Source organism: Ascidiella aspersa, chromosome 6, assembly GCF_963924565.1.
Source record: "Ascidiella aspersa chromosome 6, kaAscAspe10.2, whole genome shotgun sequence".
NCBI lineage: Eukaryota > Metazoa > Chordata > Ascidiacea > Phlebobranchia > Ascidiidae > Ascidiella > Ascidiella aspersa.
In genome coordinates, this window is record NC_139452.1 from 20,280,624 (window position 1) to 20,296,851 (window position 16,228).

The 16,228-nt window shown below is 33.5% G+C and overlaps 1 protein-coding gene across 1 annotated transcript; it reads left to right on the forward strand.

The window, feature by feature from the left end:
- The first annotated feature begins 873 nt into the window (after positions 1 to 873).
- LOC146140672 (coiled-coil domain-containing protein 85C-B-like) lies at positions 874 to 16,023 on the forward strand. The gene is made up of 7 exons (XM_083391495.1): positions 874 to 1,179; positions 4,977 to 5,463; positions 8,324 to 8,409; positions 8,537 to 8,719; positions 12,816 to 12,902; positions 13,021 to 13,134; positions 14,189 to 16,023. The coding sequence occupies exons 1-7, from the start codon at positions 952 to 954 to the stop codon at positions 14,288 to 14,290; spliced, it is 1,287 nt and encodes a 428-aa protein (XP_083247621.1). The 5' UTR covers positions 874 to 951; the 3' UTR covers positions 14,291 to 16,023.
- Positions 16,024 to 16,228: the final 205 nt, after the last annotated feature.

A 16,228-nucleotide genomic window follows, 5' to 3' on the forward strand; every position in this document is an offset into this window, starting at 1 on the left:
TTCACATTCACAAAAATATAATTATGTAAATATGCCTATGTGTAAAACGAAATTAAAATTAATTTCAGCACAAATGTATCTAGATGACAATATTGGAATTTACATAATTTTTGCGAAAGTAATTCAAACGGCTTAGCAGAAAACCTGACTACCATAGTAAAAACTTATTTTGTGTGGGGGAGACATTTTTGAGTACTATTTTTTTTTTGTTTTTTGTACTATATTGAAACCATTCACGCAACTGCAGTTTTGCGCATTTGAGCGAATTTTTCTGGCTGATTGCTTTTTCTGACGATTTTCACGAATTTTTGTAAACCTATTTTGAGGTTTTGTGCCTTTTAGCATTTGCTTGTATCTACACCATCTTTGCAATATAGAAGTCTTTGATCAAATGAGGGCACTACTTACTTAAACATTTTTAAGAGATATCTAAAACTTGTATGTTTTATGTGCTCCAAAAGTATATTAATCTTGTTGTGTGCCAAATGTGTCATATTTTCTTAAGGAAAAGCACAAACCCTTTTGCACCATCTCCTTTAAATGTTGTTGGAATTAAATTAATAGCAAGTATGGCGTTTATTGACATGCTTGGATAAACAAATGTAACAGGCAAGTGGAAAATTATTCCAAAATAGAATAATTTTCAGATTGACTGATAGTTAAGTTAATTAAATAGGTTTGCCACCACATTCTGGGGGGGCCTATAGGTGTACCAGAAGATAAAAAGAAACACTGCTCTGACAATATAACAGGAAATTGCATTTATAATCATTAAGAATTGTTTTTTATGTAGTCAAACTGTTTTTGCGCACTTACAACATGCACCCTTTTTGGCATGAAAAAACACCTTTGTATGTATACAGGTAATTTCTATTAAATTAGTTCAAATGTTATACTGCTTACAATTGCAAAAAAACTGTTGTCTGAATTTATTATCTCCTATTATTTGGAATGGATTACAACATCCAACTTGCATCGCCCTCGTCAACTACTTCTTCCACTTCATCATCTTCATCTTATCATGGTGAATCGTCTTCAATAAAGCTACCAAGTGATGAAGAACTACGACGTGAGGGAGTTGAGAGAGTGATTCAGAGACTCAGACACGTGGAAAATGAACATAAAAAAATATTGATAGAAAGAAGTAAATCAATGAAAGATGTGAACCGTAAACTTCAGGTTAGTTTGTTTCTAACTAGGCAGAACAAGTTCTTTTAATTTATTTTAAATTTCATGTAAGTTGTTTTGATTCTGTTTATTGTTGCATTACTGTAAACCAATTAGCGAGAATGCTAATAGGTAGGGCCATTATTATTTTAACCTAAAAAAAATTGTTTTTGACTTTCTTTTAAGCTGACAAAATTGCTTATTTGTAGAGGCTACAGTTCTTCCTTGAATTGATGCCAGTTACCCAAACATAATATTTTGTCGATTTCAGACCCAAGCGTAATATTTTCTTGGTTAGGCATTTTTGTATTACAGAATGTCAGTAGGCTATTCCTACGATCCAAACTGTTGATCTTCAAAAACACCACGCTTATGAAGAGAAAGTGTTTTATAGGAATTATTTAAATACGTAACAATGAAAAAACAACAACAATTTGCGATAAAAGTTACTGCTGATCCAAGTGGATTGTAACTTATTTACTGCTTCTATGGGTTAATATGGTTTAATTGTATCGCAGTTCCTGATTTACAATGCTTCCATGACGATTTTTTACAAAAACTACTCAAGAAAACAAAAACTTTGTCAAAAGCCATAATTTGACAAATTTTGACTTTATTGAAAATTTTGACTTTATTGTAAATTTTAACTTTATTTTGACCTATAAACTTCTTAGAAACAGTCCCCTAGGTGCTAAAAACAACTTTTTTCTTTGATTCGTGGACTAAAATCCTCTATCCGCCCTTGCAACATTGGCCCGCTTCTGGTGGCCCGCAACAAAGTATAGTTGGACCACGCTGACCTATATAATATGTAGACTTAACTAAAATATGTGGATTATACTCTAGGATAGTTGTTCAAAACATTTTAGTTGTACCAACCCAGTTTTAGAAACCTAGGCAACCCCCTCTCCATTTTGGGTGTATTGCACATAATATAAACCATTTCAATCTAATTTATCTAATATATTTTGGCAAAATGTTCATATTTCTAGGCCTGCAGAATGTTTAAAATTTGGCAAGAATGTTCACATTTCCGCTAAAAACATGCAAAAAAACGTCCACCAGCACCTAAAGTTACAGTTTAATTTTTATTTATTCCCAAAAAACAAAAATGTAATTTACATAACAATGGAAAATTGATATATTAGAAAAGTGACTTGAAGAAAACAATATGAATTGATTTAGAAGTGTAAAACTAAAGTTATTGAAAAATAAATTAAAAATATATTTTATAGCAGTTTTATTTTATGAACGTTTTTTATTATCCTGTTGTTCGCTGAGTTGTTTAAATGTTTACAGTGGACGAAAATGTTTTTACAAGAAATTTAATTGTGTATAAATGATTGCATTTTGTATTGTGATTTGCCTATTTTATTGTTATGTCAAAAAAATTCTGCAATAGGATTGTGCTGTGTAACCAGTGGTGTAGATTTCCATGAATTGGCGACTAATGGCCAAAGAATCAGCCAGAAAACTAAAGAAATATATTTTTGGAAATATATTTTAAAACCATTGTATTTGTTTACACACAACGTCAATCTTACAAAGTTTTGAGAGCATAAATTTGTGAACATTCCTTTCTGAATTTACGGGAATTAATTATGTTGTGCTTTCATGAAAAAAGTTAAAGTAAAAAGTGCATTGTTTTGTTGGAAATAAATGCAGTGCTAAACATATTAAAAAATACCCAAATTTAATTATACAACTTTTGTGTGTTTGCAAATTTACTTTGACTGATATTGTATAACGTTTTTATTATGCTGGCAGAATCTTGCCAACCCTCTGGTGACAAGCATATTTGGTCTAAATTGTTCTGTTTTTTTTTCTCTAGTCTAGTTTTTTTTAAACTGAGGTGCTTACACCCCCAAGGTGTGCGAGAATTGTTCCAAGTGGGTGCGGGGATGCTGAATCACACACACAAAATATATTACAGTAATTTATTTCTTTGCTCAGTTTAATGCAGTGTTACTAAGTTATCAGTTACTAATAAAATTACAATGGTTTTGATATTTAGGCAATTCTACAAGGGGTGTGAGAAAAAAAACAAATGTATAAATCTTGCCATGTTTAGGAGATAAACAAGGCAATTAACAAGAAAAATAGTGATCCAAGAGTTGCGCCAAGTGCACAATTTTTTTTATTTTCTTAAATTGGCAGAAATTTTTTTACGTCCAGCAAAAGCGAAACTTAGATGCAAAGAAACATGTGTGTCGTCAACAATCCTGCCTGCTTTATGGCCCACCAGACAAGAAACCAAAAACGGTGTTTTGCACTTGATTTTGTTTTCGCATTAGCTTAAGACGCGTGACCTAATTACATTAAAAACATTGTCGCTTAGGGTGGTGAGTAAAACCCTGACAAAAACGAACAAAAAACGATTATATCACTATTTGTGGTTTAAAGATATATGAGATTAAATATGTGTGGACAACCACAAGGTTTGTTTTGTGAAATGGATCTTAAAAAAAAAATTAATAAAAAAGTTTAAAAAAAAATTAAAATTAGTTTTTTTGCACAGTTCTGCATTTTTTTGGCTGATTTAGGCCGACATAGTCGCCAGCATACTCTTATTTGACTTCAATTTCAATAATCAATTTTATTTAAATAGACAAAATACAAGTATAACCTTGGCAGGTTTTTTGGCTATTAATGCAAAAAATCGCAAGAAATTTGGACTAAAAATATTTCTCACCAAGAGGCTAATTTTGCCAGCCTGATTGTACCTATCAATAAATTAAGCTGTGTCCTATATTACTATATTGTGCCATTCCCATAGAACAGGGGTTCCCAGCCTTTTTACGTTCTCGTACCACTTGGACGCTCTGTACTGCCACGCATACCACTTCTTGCAGAACAACTAATTTGTTCAAATCATATTTTAATTAATTTTTAACTTACAGCTAGCAGTATTTAACGCTATTTGTAGATTAAGCCATAAAACAGTAGATGCTATCTATCAAGAGCAATCATTTGGCAGATTTGACGCCCGTCGCCCACTGTCCCACAGCGTTGTACGGCTTTTTAAAGCAACTAATGTGCTCCTTGTTGACAATTGACTTGGCCTGTATTTTGAAGATCTTAATGGTACGAAACAACAGGGATGTTTACGTAACAATGAATGGGCGTCGAAATTTTTTTTTGGTAAACAAAACCAGATGAACAAAACATAAAGTTGTGAATCCAGATTTTTGTGAAAAAAACGAAAAAGCTACTTGCGTACCACCTGAAAAACCTTCACGTACCACCAGTGGTACGCATACAACAGGTTGGGAACCCTTGCCATAGAAGTTAAAGCTGTTGTTTGTCAAGTCTGCCTGAATTTTTCAAAAGTTTATCAAAATGTAAAAGTCCTTTAAACTGTAGGGCTCCGTAGGCTTTTGTATTATGTTAATGTTTTTCTTACATTTTCCTGTGTCAAAAAACATGTAGTCTCTGTTGTAAAAAAACAAAGGCACTGGTTGAAGTTCAAAACCTTTTTGTTCTTGCGACAGACACAGCAGGGTCAAATAGATTATCTTAAAATTAGCAATAAGACTCATATTTGTGGATAAAATATTTTAAATTTGGCCAAATGTCCAGATACATTCCAAAAGTATAAACACACTTTAACAAATTGAAATTATGTATGGTTTAATCTTTCATTGGCATCAATTCATTTAGTCTCGTAAGGTAGTTTAAACTAATAATAGAATAGATATGTTTTAAAGTATTTAAGTTGTTCTATGTTTAGCAGTTGTTCCGTTTTTAACTTTCCCATAACCTGTGTGGCAGGCTGAACAAATGTATACCAACAAAAACTTGCTTTTTAGGTTCACTTATTGGAGGTGAGGGGTGTTCGAGAAGTCAATCAGAAACTAATGCAAGACAAGGATAATTTAATAAAAGAAAAAGAAGAATTATCTGGAATTTGTTGTTTTCTTGATGACGATCGCGATAAGGCAAAAAAGGTAGCTCGAGAGTGGCAAATGTTTGGACGGTATGCCACGGGTGTTCTTCAAAAGGAACTGTCAACATGTCACCTACAAATCAAGGAGCTTGAGCTCAAACAAATGGCCCTAATACAAGAAAACCGGAATCTCAAGGAAATATGCATCATGCTTGACCAGGAAAATGCTGGCAGCAGAAACTCTGTTGACAGCCAGGACATTGTGCCTGGTCCATCTGGTGGCTTGTTGTCTGTAGCTGGTACTCGAGATTCTGGAGATGGAAGTAGTAATGGTTCTACAACCAGTACATGTTCCCCTGATCACAGGCAAAACCCAACTAAGGCCCTAAAGGATACCTTATACTCTTCAGGTTAGTGAATGTTGTACTTATTATTATTTTGAATAAATGCTTTACTGTGTATATAGTTATACATACAAAATTATATATGCATGCTCTTGAATTGGTATATCTATCTTAGTAGAATTTTAATCGAATATAATGTTTCTGACAATGCCTGTGTTAAAGATGCCACTCAGTAAAAAATGAGGTTGTGACGTGTTTGAAGAAATATTTCCTTTTATTGAACCTTTTTTTGAAATGTGTACAGTTATTGCAAGGTTTACAAAGTTAATTCAAAGATATGAGTCTTTTAATAATATTATTAAAGTATTGCAACAGTTGTTAAATTTATATTACTGAATCATTGCTGTTTTATTCTGTCAACTATGTGAAAGACCCCATTTTATTTATTTCAGGCTGCTAAAATTAATACCAAGTCTGCGGCAATCACCTAGCTATGCCAACTTCTTTCTAACCATCCACATTAATAAACGTTTAGACATAAAATATGATTTTTGTTTATCCTAATAGGAATTTATCTAACTTGCTAATTTATAAAAGCTACCAAATTCTTGTAGCCAGCTGTCTGAGATTTTTATGATATTTAATTGTTGTAAAATTTAGTTAAATAATAAGTTTTCAAAATATTTTGAACACTTTTCAATCCATTTGAAAATTACAGCATTCTTAAAGTTGATCACAAAATTAAAAGTACATAGTATAAACGCTATAATTTAAATAAGGATTGATGTAATGTATATTGTTTTATAACTATTTTTCTGTTTATGGGGCATCCCAACGCTTTATGTGTCAATTGTGTTGTCCAATCATATTCATGGTAAAATAAAACTTTGACTATTAACTGTAAATCATTAGTAAAATTTATATATGTAGCGTTGCTTTAAGTGGCCAATCTCCCTAATAGGTCTCCATTTAATTTAAAAGAACTGCTCTTTTATTGCTAGAGGTTGTGGGTAGTGCCATATAAAACAATTATATACAGCTTGAGGCAAGGGTGTTTAAAAGTCTTGCAAGGTCATCTCAAGATTGCATATAATTTTAAAATGCAGAAACGCAGTGTTTGTTGTTTTTACATGTCTTTAGAAACGAGATCCTAAATTGAATTCATGTTTGATCATTTAAGAACCATGATTTTTTAAGAAAAGCCCAGAATCGCGAATATAGCATGGGCTAGGCTTTCGTATATCAGGAATTAAAAAAAGTTATTATGAGGGTTTATATCAGGGGTCGGCAACCTACGGCCCGCCGCCTCTTTGACAAATTAAACACGAGTCTATTTCACATACTTTTTGACTATTTTAACTACGTAAATGCGAAAAATTTTCTTTTTTTTTGAATGTTCATTCTATGTCCGGTTTGTTTACGTTTTGATGCTGCCTTTTCAGCTAGATCAGCGATTCTTTGCCGTTGCGCTGTGGAAGGCTGCCAAGTGCGTAACGTAAAATGGGAAAAAGTATTAACAAATATTGGATATATATATATTTTTTAACATTTTTCTATTTTCGGCAATGTAATGAGAACTTGCAAAATATTTAAAAGAAATACCGGTATACTAAAAAAATTGTGAACCTTCACTTGAAACAATTAACAAACACTGAGCTATAGATTAACTTTAATGTTATCGCGTTCCCTCAAAGTAGTTTTATTACACTTTTCATTTTCTTTGCATCAACACTTTACTGCAAACACGTTTTTAAAAAATATATCCAAGGCCTGCCTGATTCACAGTTGTTCTAACATTTTAATAACACAATTCGTAGTTATCATTTTGTGCGGCCCGCAAAGACCTTTTTAAGTTTGGTTTTGCCCCGTGACTAGAAAAAGGTTGCCGACCCCTGGTTTATATTCATATTAAATCTAACTAAATGCTCCCAAGTTTGTTGTCAGCCACTATGAAGAAAATACAAGATTCTCTCTGCAAGCCTGAAAATACCATCCAAAAACTGCAAGGGCATATGTTTTTTTTTTTCTAAAATTTGTACGATTCAAACTTTACAAACATCAGTCGCAGTTGTACGCTACAGTAGAAAAGCAACCTTCCAAAAGAACTTAATGACAAACAAGATTAAGACGCACCATAGGCAAATAGACATGTTCATCAAAAGCCAAAACTTTGTCTAATTCCTAACCAACAGATTTGAGCCTTATCTTGCATCTGTGTCAATGTATTTCTAAATGTTCGTTCTCAAGAACAAGTTGCCTTCACCAGAAACATTCAAAATAAGAAACTAAAAAATCTTAGACTCACCACCAAATTTTATGACACACAAACTGATATTGAAAATATATAAATAGATATTTGAAACGTTCATCAAATTGTTACCTACTTCTATAATATGTGCTTTGATATTTCTATCACGTCTAACTATAACCTCCAACCATTATGCCCCAAAGGAATTGAATTAAAATTAGCACTTGGCATTGGAGTGTTAACCAATCGAAACTTGCCCGAAAGAAGTAAAACTCACCAAAAATGTTGACATTCTGCGAAATTTCTGTCCTACCTAATTGTTTTCACAAATGATTTACCCTGTTTTTTATTTGGATGAGTTTTCATAATTCTCATCAGGCCAGCCTTAATTGTTTACTAAACTAATTAATGCGTTGGACTTTGCCAAGTATGATTCACATGTTTCATTTAATTCGTTTATTTTCAGTTGCATAAGCGTGTATCAACCTTTTAACAAATTACTTGACCTTCAGTATGTGACGCTTAACATTATTTGTAGCAGACCAGCAAGTTAATTACTGTAGGTCAGGTCATGATATTGACTATATCACCGGCTCCACCAAGTCGGTTTCATATATATTATATGATGAAATTGAACCACTGCGAATGTATTGGGACGTAATATTGTTTTTTTTTCAGACCCTTCTGACGGGGAAAGCTACCTGCGATACCTCGAACATAAAGTTCGACATTTAGAGGAGGAATCAAAAGGGAGAGTAAAACGAGTAGGAATTTTATTTTATTTTTTCGAATGTTTGTATTTGGTTATGTTCATATGACTTTCTTTGTATGTTTGTTCTTGGGCAAAAAGTAATAAACGTGATGGTTTGTGACTATCCAAATTGCTACCAGATTGCACTCCCTTCCACGTCGCACGTTGCTCCTCCTTCCCTTAATTCTCCCCTGAACGTACAAGGTCCGGGATCCCCGGGAAAATTGGAGAAATACTTTTCCCCATCTGTGCTTCCAACATCCTCTAGTTCATCATCGACGATGATAGGAACGCATGTTAGCGGAAGAGTCCCTTCCATGATGGTACGTTTAAAGCACACACATTTCTACATAGCTGGAGTATTGTTTATTAGACGTTTATACATAATGATTATACTTATACAACTTTTATTAGTCTGTTTATTGTTATAAATTTAACAATAAAACTCAAAGTTTAAAAACCAGAGTAAAACTTTAATCAGGCATTTTTAAACGGTTTTTGCCGACACTGGCATCACCAGTTCCTATAAACAAGTAAAATACTTATACATAGCAAAGTAAAAAAAAATTAATAAAAAGTCAAAAACATATGAAAGCAGTTCAGATTAGGTAAAAGTTTAAAAACAAAACAGGCTATCAGAAGAAACTATAGCTTTCTGAAAGGTGGCATAATTGTTTTAAATGTGATTCGTTCAAAATGGACTCCAGCCGTAAGATCGAAATAAAACACAGTTTTCGGAATAAGTTAAGTAGGACTAAAACCTAATTGTCGCAATACCGTTTACATCGGATAACCTATCCCTACAGTTTCAGGCGTTATTTTGGCTATTTAGGCCTGATTCCAATGAATTTAGGATTGCGACACCTATTCCGACAGGTTAATGTCTTATTCAGACGATTAAGTTGTTATTCTGTCGTGGATTTTACTGCGTATTTGGCTTTGTTATATCGTTGGTCTTAATACTTTGGTTTTATAGATTTTTCTGCTTTAGGTATTATTGCTTTTTAGGTCCTAATGTGTGTTCTGTTCAAAATGTTTCAAATCAGTACCAGCGGTTCTGTTCTGTAGCAAACCCGTGCGAATCTGTTTCGGTCCCTTAATAGTTTAACGCCCGCATATTACGGTAGTACTTACAGCTATTGTCCCTATTGCGCACACATGGTGGTCACGTTTTCGTTTCACTAGCAAATTAAATCGATATATTCTTGTGGTCGAACGAACAACGTTTCAAGAACCACGAGTCAAATCGAATGACATGCCGCCTCAGAAAATCGATTCCCGCAAAGCGCTTTCGTCCTTGTAATTGCTTTTGACATTCGTAGAAGTCCTTGTACGGTCTTGTTGTTAGCGTACACAATTAGACTTTCCTGTATACACTTAAATGTTTAGCTATGTGTTATTTATACAGCAAAAACATTTAATTTTACTTCATTAAAAAACTACTTGATTTTACCACTAGTTCTAATTATTTGTTTCTACAACAAATGTCGTTTAAATACGCGCTTATTGAAATGTCGGTTAAATACGCTTTGCAGCATTGTATAGCAAGTAGCGTCTCTAAATATCTCCAAACGGCAATACTACAAAGAACAACAGATAGTATTAGTTTCCAAATTTTTCGCTTGGTATACGTTCCTGTCACGGTCGATTACATGTAACTAGATAGCCAGTGAAAAAATCGTTAGACCAGGAGTTTCAAAGTAATTGTGCTTCAAAAGACGTTTAATAAGCTTATCTGACCTACATTGTTATGACCCTTTAGATTAGGCCGATCGGTTTAATCGCGTCAATATTTTACTGATCAAAACAGGTGAATTATTCTCCATTACTAAATGCTGGTGTTTAATCTCTTTCGCATTTCATAGAGCAGACCACATTATTATTTTTTTTGGTTTAAGTTTTCTTTTATGCAATAGTTTACACAAGCTGTCGCTTTATATGTGGTATGTCGAAATCACAAATCTTTAAAGTTAAAAATGCCCTCTATGTGATGCAATAAAAATCAAATAGTCTTGCATGTCCGGATTTTTTTGTACTTAGGAGTCTGTAAAACCAAAAGACTATATTTTAAAAATCTTGTTTTAACCTGCCTTATGTTTTGCTGGCAATACTTTTTGAAATGTCTGTATTGCGTTTGTTTCTTGTTAAGTTCTTGGTGTCTTTGGAAGTTCTTGGTGTCATTTGGGCGTACCACTTCGTAATTAAGACAGAATCTTGTTGCAAAAACGTTTTCCTTTTACAAAGAAATATTGCAAACTGTTACACAATAGCTTTAGTTTACTTTTTTGCTTTGTTCAGTTGAGTTTCGAGAAAAAAAGAGAAAAAAACAATAAAATATAATAAAAATTTAGCCGTAGAACCAATAAAATAATGTTCAGAAAACTGTCTAACGTGTTGTTAAAGCAAGTTTAGCATTTCCCCTATTGCGTCACAATTAGAATACCAATACACAAATTAATAAAAAGCACGTGTTTCGTATCACGTTTGAACAAGTGAAACACACCGAGACCAGGCTGGACCAAGCTTTTTGCCTTTTTTTTTGGTAATTCATTTTCCTCTAAACAAAATACGTTATCACACTTGGAAAGAATCACAAAATACGTTAAAAACAGTAAAACAACTTTATTAAACTATGAAATACTGCAGAACTTATACAAAAAGACATTATCAGTTCTGGTTAAATATATTCGTAATTACAAACAAACAAAAAATAGTTTTATTGTTGTTTAACAGAAAAAACAACAACTTGCTGAATAAATTGCACCTAATTGTACTATTGAGTTTATTTATTTGTTGTTTGAGTATAAGATATTCCAACTTGGTATATTTATGATATTTAAACTTTCAATCTTTGCATAGCTTTTTCCTGCTAACTGGGTTCCATAAAATAAATCGCGCAAAACGGTCAAGGTCTGATAGAGACCGCCTTGGTTTGCTGAAAATGTAATCAATATGTTACAAAAAGCTGCACGTCGTAAGGCTTCGTCGAGAAACATTGACCCAGGATTGAACATAGATTTACCCTTGTTGGTTAAATTGCGATGTTAATGCGGTCTTTCGCGATGTAACCTAACGGTCAACCCATTTAAACTGAAAAAAAATTAAGTTCGGCACACCAGTGGTTCTTTTAACACTTGCGGGCTGTGAAAATACAAAATTTCTTTCACTGATCGGCAACAAGTATTTCCAAGGCGCGATTCTTTGCTAAGACAACTAGCGCGAGTCAGGAGTACAGTGTTATACTTGGTCACTGGTTACTTTGAAATCTCGCTGTGAAATTTAGACATTTTAGGACAAATATATATTATGGAATTTTCTAGTGCAAGGCACCACAATTAAAGTGAAATGCTTGAAATGCTCAGTTTCAATCGTAACGAAATTTAAACCGTAATAAAAGGCAGTAGTGCATGTGCTGATAGAATACGCTAAAATATAACGAAAGAATAAAATCGACTCCTAATAAAACAGATAAGCCAAAATTCTTTATAAATAGACAATCATTTAAAAATATTTGCTATCTACCTGACTCAAATCTTATCCTCATTATTTTCAAACAGACGCATAAACCGAAAGTTGCATGAAGTATTTGCATAGACTACTGTTACATTTTCAAAATTCGAAAAATATATGTCATGCTTGGACAAAAAGATAATGTCAAGCTTTTTTTTAATTTTTTTATTAAATACAGTACTTTGATCTACAGTATACCGGGTTGTTACAGCTGTTTGTCATAATGTTGCTACAGTGTAAATACTGAAACTTAGGCGTCCTTAGTTTTGCATGGAAATCGGTTATAGTTGTGGCGATGAAATGTTGCAACGTTTGCGACTCTGGAACACCTTATTAAGTGCGGTATCGGTAGACACTAAAATTATTCAATATTTAAAATGACCATGTATTTTGCTTGTAGCAAATTGTTACCAAGTACTTATGTGTGTTCTTCTCGTTCGAATGAGTAACGTTCACCACTCATAAGTAAAATTCTATAGTGAAATACAATAACTAAACAAATATATGTTATTTTAGCACTGCTGGTCTTAGTGCTACAAGAACTCGATTTGCGAGAGTTTTAACGTGTGACCCCATATCCACCCACGCCTTAAATAGGATTCCCTTACATAATGGATCAGTTGTTCAAGTGGCAAAATAGTGTTCAGTTCTCCCAGACAATGTTTAATCGGAGTTACAATAGTACGCACGAGATCTTATAAGAAGTGAAAAGTTTGATCTAGTTACACCACTCAGCGATCTTATTGATTTAATTTAACCACAATACGCCGTACGCTCATTAACTTACTGGTAAACGAAATTAAACTTAATGCTCAATAGTAATAATAATAATATTATGCGTAGTTTTATTCTAAACAATCAGCCATATAAGCACATTCTTGGATTAAAACAGTGATATTCCATTTATAGAACCATTTTAGTGGAAGCGACAGCAATGTGTCTGCGTCCAGTTCAATGTCGCCACATAAACCCGAGGCCGTCGTCTATGCGATGAAGGTACATTCCACTTTTCATTAAAAGTTTTATAACTGTTTTTAAAAAGATGGTTAAGAGCCTACATAGATTGTACTAAGATATGACACATGCGTTTTTTCGATTCGTATGTCATTTTTAGGTTCTCGAAATGCAGGATCAACTCGACCATGAAACGAACAAAAGCGATTTTCCCCAATCTGATACTTCGGCTATGGACGACAAGGAAAAAGCGATGTTACGGGAGATGTGTAACGTAAGTTTTTAAATATCCCTGTTTTGCGATTCCATGATGAAATTCTCAAGTTGTCTGAGTTATAAATTCTTGTCAGCAAATTGTTGTACTAAGTGTTAAGTAATATGTTTTTGCGAGCACGCAGTGTAATTTACAATTTTTTAACACGATGCAATCTAACACCTTTACTGCCTACGTAGCAACCTGGAGATTCGTTTGTTTAAAACGTAAGTTGATTGTACACTTGTGCGCTGTGTAAGTTCAGTTGCTGTTGTTAACCTCATTGTTCGCCTGCACGTTGCCGTATCCATGGTAGCTCGGTCGAACATCCCTATTCCTGTTAGAAGACTATACGAATGGGCCTAAAAGTTAAAACATAACCCAGCAAACTATACATCGGATTAATGTATAAGTTTCTCATTTTGATGTTGATATTTTTCTACGAAAGCTTTAACGGATGTTTTGTTGACCAAAAAACTGCCAGAATACCATCATTAACCTAAATGTGTGTTCATTGTATACTTTAGAGTTTGTCTGTAGTTCCAGTCCTAACTCAATAAAAACTATCACCTAAATTTTCGTAAATAGCCAAAAACAGTATAACTTCTTGCCAAATGTAAGACCGATTTTCGAGTGTGTGGAAGCACTGTTTTTGCATGTGTTAATCACTGTATTCAGTGCATGTGTAGACACTTCACCAAAGTTATTTTATTTGGGTAATAAGGTAGTTTGAACGATTTAGTTCTAGGCAACAGAACTCTAGTTGTGTTTGACATGAATACCTCGTCATAAACAAGACTGAATAGGGCAAGTATTGGCTTTTCAGCGTTGTAAAATGACATAAAACAAGACATTGACAAGCTGTATCCAAGTATAGAACATAGAGTAATTGCCACTTGTTTTTTACCCTGTCAAAATTTAGCTCGGTTTCGTAACATTTTTACCTGACTGTCGTTAAAAGATTTTTGCCGACATTTTGTAAAAAAATTGTTTTTCTGAAACTTACATAATGTTTATGACGCCCGATGTCGTCAAATCCACAAGGTCATTTTTAAATTCGCTTCAATAACTTTAGGTTGTCTGGAGGAAACTGGGTGACAAAGGCAAGGTCCAGATGACCAGCACTGTCGGCAACAAGTCAATAGTGAACAGAACAGCAAGTGTAAGCAATCTTTGAGGCCAATCTGAAAAAGACAATCCATCCTCTAAAAAAAGAAATGTGGTTTATAAATGAATAAATGCAAAGTTTATATAAAAGACACCATTCGTTGTTAGGATTTTCTGTTTTAAGAGGAATCACCAAATAGATTGTTATTTTTGTTACGTAAATTTTGAAAGTACCCCAACAAACTCTAGTCATACTAAAAAAATATTTTTTTAATGCTGTTGTAATTAAGCTGTACCTTATCCCATCGTTTGTAATTTTAATCCTGTATGGTAAACAGCACTGTACCTTGCCGTTTGTCACTTCATTGTTGGTCATGGACATTACATAATGTGCATCTATGCAAGTGCTGCGAACCAATATATTATTAAAAATTGTGTTACACATTTGATTCATGGCTGGTATAACTGGTACAGCATGTCTTCCATTTTTTGTAATATTAACAAATACTGTATTTTAATAGAAAAGCTCATTTAACTTGATTACGTATTGCTTTTTCAGATATTGTCACTAAAATAGAACCGCAATGTTACTGGTTACATCCTGTTTTGAATGCCCCTGTGATTTCTGCGAACTTTTGATACCAGGGCCACGCCAAAGGACGACTGATACGGGCCTTAGAATATAATAGGCTTCGTTGAAAAACGCTATTTTTAACCTTTGCGCAATTTAACTAAAATTTATCTAGAAGGGTATCACATAAGCCACCCTATACCGTATGTAACAATAACAACAAAATCGTTAAGTTATAACTCACTACAACAATATTACCTTATGAAAAATGCATCCCCTTTTTTTTATGTGTCGCTTATCTTGGAGTTCATTTGACTCTTAAAGTGCTAAATTTACTTAAATTTTTATTAGTTTTAAACCAGAACCTCTTACTTTATTGCCATAGCACTTGTTAACGTTATGATCAATTTGCGTACGCTGAAGCACATGGGCAGTAATTATTTCAATATTTATATCGGATCTACTCTACATTTAATTGCTATCAACTTTGTAGAATTCACCGTAGTTTGCCGACAATCGATACTAAAATGTTAGAGATAACCCTTTAAATGTGGAGTGGTACTTTGTTAAGTACCAATTGAAGAACATCACCTGTGTTATGGCATTGTGCATTCCCAGTAGCTCGTAACTTCAACTACATGTACTCCACTTGAAAGGCCGTAATATAGCTCAATAGGTTGAACAGATAGAATTTTGTTCGTACAGTTCATTTTTTAAGTTTTTGCATTGGTGAGCCGATAATAATTGAAAACAATGTTTTTTTAGTATAAAAGTTTAAATTGTATATTCTTTGCATCTTTTTGTTTTTTTTTGCTATGTACCTATGACCTCATAAGTGCAGGCTTCCGTGGAATGACTTCCCGTGAAATCTTGTGGAGTTAACAAACAACGGACATTCACGTTATTCTTTAAGGGGCCATCAAGGTTGTTTTTACTTTTTTAATTTTGGTATTGCGATTGTTAAATATTTACACCTCGTCTTCAAATTATTTTTTCTTGTTACATGGTGCTAACTGTTACTCTTCATTAGACTAGGGTTAACACAAAAGAAGCATTAACACACGTTCTGACGTTGCAATTATTTGTTTGGTGTATTTGTGCCTTAAGAATCACTTCGGCGTTTATGTGCACAACTCTTATATGGATTGTTCCCCACTGCCATATTTACTTTATATTTTCATTGCTCCAGTATTATGTTTTTTACTCGTACACAAATAAATATGTTTTGCTGAGTTCTTGTAAAGTAGTAATCTGTTCCTATAGGTTGCCGACCGTTATATTAGGTAGAGATGTGCATCATACTTCAGTAATGATATAACTGAGACAATAAGACAGTCCAATTCATATACAACGGAATAAGACCCAAAATAGGCACAAGTCTAAATCCTGTCGGAATAAGTCTAAAACTCGTTGGATTACCGCCAAAATGGCCTAGCA